The sequence below is a fragment of the Urocitellus parryii genome, chromosome X (assembly GCF_045843805.1).
Source record: "Urocitellus parryii isolate mUroPar1 chromosome X, mUroPar1.hap1, whole genome shotgun sequence".
NCBI lineage: Eukaryota > Metazoa > Chordata > Mammalia > Rodentia > Sciuridae > Urocitellus > Urocitellus parryii.
In genome coordinates, this window is record NC_135547.1 from 45636190 (window position 1) to 45642530 (window position 6341).

General features: G+C 34.7%; 1 protein-coding gene across 1 annotated transcript in view; it reads left to right on the plus strand.

Moving 5' to 3' along the window:
* The window catches only part of Klhl4 (kelch like family member 4), an 88337-nt gene extending 84936 nt beyond the window's left edge, over positions 1–3401 (plus strand). Inside the window, exons 10-11 of the mRNA XM_026413625.2 lie at positions 303–474; positions 2153–3401. Of these exons, the coding sequence (XP_026269410.1) occupies positions 303–474; positions 2153–2212 (232 nt within the window). The 3' untranslated portion in view covers positions 2213–3401. The remainder of the gene's footprint in view (positions 1–302; positions 475–2152) is intronic.
* The last annotated feature ends 2940 nt before the right edge of the window (positions 3402–6341 follow it).

Sequence of the window (6341 nt, forward strand, 5' to 3'; positions counted from 1 at the left end):
ACAGAATAAAGAAATTCATGGTATTTAGGAAACACTTCTTTGATATGCTTTGAGAGACCTCTGGTGGCTGATGAGAATTCTGTTATGTATGTATCCTTAACATTATTAGCCAACTAACACTTGATATTTATAATGTGTTTTTAATTTTGTGTATCCTTAACACTATTAGCCAACTAACACTTGATATTTATAATGTGTTTTTAATTTTGTTTTAGATAAATGTGCATTTTATTAATTCCCATTATTTTATATTTTAACAATATTGCATTTTCTCTCTGAATTGTCTTCCTAAATCTCTTAAGATATGATCCAAAACATGATTCATGGTCAACAGTGGCGCCTCTGAGTGTTCCTCGAGATGCTGTTGCTGTCTGTCCCCTTGGAGACAAACTGTATGTGGTTGGAGGATATGACGGACACACTTATTTGAACACTGTTGAGTCATATGATGCTCAGAAAAATGAATGGACAGAGGTACTCTCATAAAAATATTCAAATTAGTATGTTTCAATTTTAGTAAATTATTTTAAAATTTGTTTTTGGAATTAATTTCATTCTTTTCCTTTCTAGGACCTAACCTGGCCTTTTGTTGAGATTGATAGTATGTGCTTTATCTATGTCTTAGAGAACTTATAGTTGATTTAGAGAATTGTTAGTTGCTTTAGCAGGTCATTACTAGGATACAGCAGCACTTATATGAAAGAGAAAAGGCTTGACTCAACGGAAGCATTACTCTCACAGATAGGAAGTGAATCAGCTGGGCACAGTGGTACATGCCTGTAATCCCAGTGGCTCTGGAGGCTGAGACAAGAGGATCACAAGTTCAAAGACAGCATCAGCAATTTAGCAAGGCCCTAAGCAACTTCGACTCTGTCTCTAAATAAGATATGAAAAAGGACTAGGGATGTGGCTCAGTGGCTAAGCATCCCTGGCTTCAGTCCCTGGTACTGGGGGAAAAAAGAAAATAAGGCAGTGAATCAGATTGAATAATTCAAGAACTTCACTCTGGTTAACCTTTTATGTTTGTATTTTAAGTTGAGAAACAATGATCAATATCTTATTCCACAATGCCTGCCCTAATAAGACAGTTGGTGACTAGAAGAAAAGCCTTCAATCTTCTCCTCATAGAGACTGTGTAAATGGCAATACTCCTAACTTCAGTCATTCAAGGAATTTAGTACACAGCAAGAGACCAGAATTAAACTCCTCAAAAGAGCTGAGGATCTAATAGAACAAATTCCAAGGATGCAAAAATGAAAACTGAAAATACATCTTGGAGATTGTAAAGAAAAATGTGACTCTTTTGACCATTTTGCCAGTGACTAGCCCTAAATTGATCCCAAAATATATATATTTTTTCTGCTAAGTAAATTGTGGGTTGATAAAAATTATATAGGATTAACTCTTTACCATCAATGCAAACTGGCAAATCTCCTATTTAGAACTCAACTTTACCTTGCATGAAACTGACTTCATGCCACATTGCATTTTGTTGTGCTTTAAATAAATATTTTTTAATATAATGACAACTGATAATGGGTTTTCTTCTCCTTCCTCCAAAAATTTGAAGAGTCTCACACCCTACCATGTAGGTAACTTCTTATTTTAGCAAAGCTTGGTACCAATCAGAGATGGAAAATAAGTAGCAAATAAGGTTTTAGTTCAAATACAATAATCAAAATGTTTGACTAAACTTATGGAACTGAATTTCCTGAAGATAATAGACTAGTAGCTAAGAGAACCCCATTCTGTTTCTGGCTGCTGTCACTGTTATATTGTGTGATAATGAAAATAGGAAAATAAATACCAGGGAGTAGATTTACAAGTATATAGGATAAATTATTTTCATTAATAATTTTATTAACCCTTCAAAAACATTGAAGTGTTAGTGTTATTCTCAGCAAGTTTTCAAGTATGAAAATTATCAGATAGGTGTAACTTACCCAAGATCACTTAATCCACAAACTCAGGTTTATGCCATCTAAAATCTATTTTATTTTCCCTACACTACACTGTTGTCTGGTCTACAGTTTCTCTTATCTTTCTGTACGGTGAAAGTTGGATCAAAATAATCGCTTTTCTCAGTCCCAACATTCTATGTCATGCTAAACACAGAATTCAAACCTTATTTCTTTTCATGTTTTTGTTTTAGGAGGTGCCTGTTAATATTGGAAGAGCTGGTGCATGTGTTGTGGTGGTGAAGCTGCCCTAAAGCTATCTTTATCAAATAGAATGAAACTGGATAACTGCAAGAAGCATAGTAGAAAAAAAGGGAGAAAGAAGTAATATGTTCTTTTCTAAAATTAATAAGCAAACTCGAAATTTGTTTTGTCATTCTAATATATACTTCGAATTGCTCTCATTTTTGAAGCCGACATAAGTTTTAAATATGAATTGTAGACAAATATTAAGTGCATATTTTGTCATAGTTAATAATATAGAGAAATCCAATAGGCTAGGTTTAACCTCATTAGTATAAAATGGTAAAATACTTAATGAAAATTGTTAGTGATCAAAGTGTGAAGATAATATAAGCATTAAGAATTTTCAAATTAAGAGCCTGACAAATGAAAAACACTTTATTTTTTAAAAAGGTACTCTATTATCCAAAATATAACAATATAAAATAATGCCTGAAGCTTAAAATATAGAATATGATTTTCATCAAGACACTATAGTCTTATTTAAACCACACCGAAATAATGATATTATATCTTACATTTCTCAAGATGAAAATATTTCCTGTGTCAAGTCTAAAAAATGGTGCACTGTTATAATTTGTTATGCTGATCACAGTATGTCAAAATTTTCACAAGCTTCATTACTCTTTTCAGTAACTATTTACCAGAAAATGCATTCAGATTTGATAGTTCTTACCATACTGTTATATTAATTTAGTTACCAGTAAAATATTATTGTGGTGTTACATATATAATCTACATCGTAAAACAGTGAATGTTTATCATATTGATACCAACTGTGACTTTAGCTTCAGTATATCAGGTCCTCCCTTATAAGAAAAGTATTATTGTCCTCAAATATTTATGTAAACTCAGTATATACATACCATTAAGTTAAATGGGTTTCAAAACCAACAATTTTAAGTGCATTAAAACTGAGAAAATGTTATACAATATTCACACATGGAAACATCAAATGTTTTATATGCATAGTCCATGGTCCATTTTGTAGCTATCTTTTATGCACCAACACATGCTTTTCTGTTAACATTATATTTATCCAAATGAAAAAAGGATAATTGTAGTAAAACACTTTTCAAATTAATATAGAGTAACAAAAATAGCTATTTGAATAGTATTTTAGATTTAAATTTTTATTTCCAATTAGTCCATTTAAATATAAAGCTATTAAGGGAAATTTTGGAAAAACTCTTTATGAAAGCAACTTTTCAGGTAAATGTTCAATTTTAGAATTTCCGCAGTATGATCTTTTAAAATGGCTTTGTATTGTAGATTATGAAAGCAGCAAATAAAAATCCAGAGAAATACTTATAAAATGTACTACTACCTATTAAATTTTTAAAAACAACAACATAAGTTGTACAAAGGTATTTGTACTTTGACAAGTTGAATTTAAATAAAACAAATTTCCTCTGGTTATAAAGAGTGTGCCTTTAGAATATGTCAATGTGTCCTAAATATTCCTTTGATGTTATATTGCCACAGTAGCTGAAATATTTAAATACAAAAATAAAATCCCCTTCCTTTGCTTCTCACACTTCTTACCATGGTCTCTAATCTAAATACAGGATTGTAGACTTTTCCAGTTCTAGAGGGGAAGATGGAGACATAAAGAAGCCTTAAAGCACATATGCAGGGCTGGGGATGTGGCTCAAGTGGTAGCGCGCTCGCCTGGCATGCGTGCGGCCCGGGTTCGATCCTCAGCCCCACACACCAACAAAGATGTTGTGTCTGCCGAGAACTAAAATATAAATATTAAAAATTCTCTCTCTCTCTCCCCCCCTCTCTCACTCTCTCTTAAAAAAAAAAAGCACATATGCAGCCCGTTGGATCTTCTGAATTAACATTTTACCCAAACCAATACTAGAGTAAAGTTAAACATTTATACATAGCACACTAGTTGGCTTATCAAGTTAAATGAGTTCAGTAAGTAAGGGATAGAACAAAAGACCTATTACAGCCTGGTTGTAATAGGTCCAGAAACAGTTATGTGGCACCAATATGCATACTGTGCCATGCCTGGTTAAGCAAACTGAGATTGAATATCATCTTCTTGATGGTCGAGATGGGCTTGCTTCAGCTTAAGCATATTGACTTGTAAGAGACAAACATATGTTACCCAGGGCTACCACTAAACATCTGCATTTGAAAGTCACATTCAGGCTACTGAGGTCTACAGTGAGATTCCAAAATCTGAGATTTTTGAGCAAAAGGAATGGAGAGTTGCAGAGGCCTAGGGCACTAAAGCATAACTGTACTTGTGTTAGTCAAGGTTAATTGGTAAAAGGAGGAATAGGGACAAGGCACTTGCTACCATGCCTTAGTTGATAATTTAATCACACAAATATAGGAAATGGAGTTATTAATTTATATATTTTTTCAACAAGTATAAGGGTTGACACATTTAGAAACTATGATTAGAAAATGCTGTTTCTTGATTTAATCACTATGACCATGTTCAGAATCCCCTGGAATCATCTGATCAACAACATAATTAATATCTCTATTTCTACAGAGTATACAGGAACTTCTAAATATCTTATATACCATACAGCTGTGGCACTAAACTCTAGTTATACCTTACATAACTATGCTATCCATCAAGTGGATAGCTGTGGCTCAAATGTGGCTGCTTCCTCGTTTTGATGTGGAGGGAACACTAAAGGCAATTTCTTCTGAAGTCACAAATGCAGTTGTAATATTGTAAAATATATGTTGTGTTTGTCTCCATTTCCTTACATACTAATCCTAAAATCCTTTGAATCTCCACAGTGATGAGTGATGACTGTTTTCTTGTGTGATAATAAGGTAACTGATGGCTGGAAGCCTCTAGGAAACTTCGGGATGGATCCTGTCACAAAGACCAAAGCATCAGAAGGTTGAGAATTTTCAGCCCAATCTCTAGCAAGTAGTGGAGGGTCTAAAGTTTATCACCAATGGTCAATTATTTAAACAATTATAACTATACACACACAAAAAAAAACACACACACACAAAACACCAAAGACGGGTTTGGGGATACTTGTTGACTTCTGATCACATGGAGGTTCCTGGATGGTGCTTGCTCAGAGAGGGCCTAGGAGTTCCATACTTCTTCTTCCATATCTTACCCTACCTATCTCTTCATCTGATATTCATCAGTATCCTTTGTCATATCCTTTATAATAACCTAGTGAATGTAAGTAACAATTTCCCTGAGTTCCATGAGTCATATAGAAAATTAATGGAACTTGAGGAGACACTAATAGGAATTCTAATTTACTGCCCACAGCCAGCACTGGCAGCTAAACTAGAGGTCATTCCAGTGAATTTCCTAAGGTATAAAATAAAACACAGACACACAATTTACCTTTAAATTCAAGCCCCAGGATGGCTTTTCTGTGCTCGGCCTCAAGCTCCCCAAATGGGAGAGCAAGGAATGTCACAAGAGGCTGGTGAGAGAGAGCTAGCACGTTTTGGAGTAGTCTTTTATTGGGGGGACTCTGGTTCTTAGAAATTTCCATCCAGAAAAGGTCAAGAGGGGCAGGGTTACAAGGATAGATAAGGTAACTCAATCCCTGGGGATGTAGGAAGGCACGCCCACACATGAAGACATATTTGTCTGCATTTTTACTACTCTCAAGATTGGAGCCACCATCTACAGCCACTTGAAAGTGGCAGACCACTAGAAGTGACCAACAGGGCCTCAACCAATCAGGAAAACGCTGGTCACATGATGTGGAGGCCTCCCACACTAATTTATATCCAGTGGATCAGAAACATGAGTGAAACAACTTGTAATTGATTTCTAAAAGTGGGGACAGAGTACTGAGAACAGAGACCTCCAACTGTGAGAGTTGATGCTGTCAACTGTGAGATGCTATCAAAATTGAATTGAATTAGAGGACACAGAGTTGGTGTGTTCACTGCAGATCTGATCACTTGCTTGGTTTCTTTGGTAGCATTTGATAGCAGCAGCATTTTGTGTTGTGAGAGTACAGTGGGGAGAAACTAAGTTTTTTGTTCTTTCTATATCCCCAGAGTGATTTATCCAAAAACACATGGATTTTAGATTTGCTCTTGTTTTAGTCATTTCTTTTTTCTGTGCTATGACTAAGAGGACCCAACCAGAACAATTACAGAAGAGAAAAAGTTTATTTG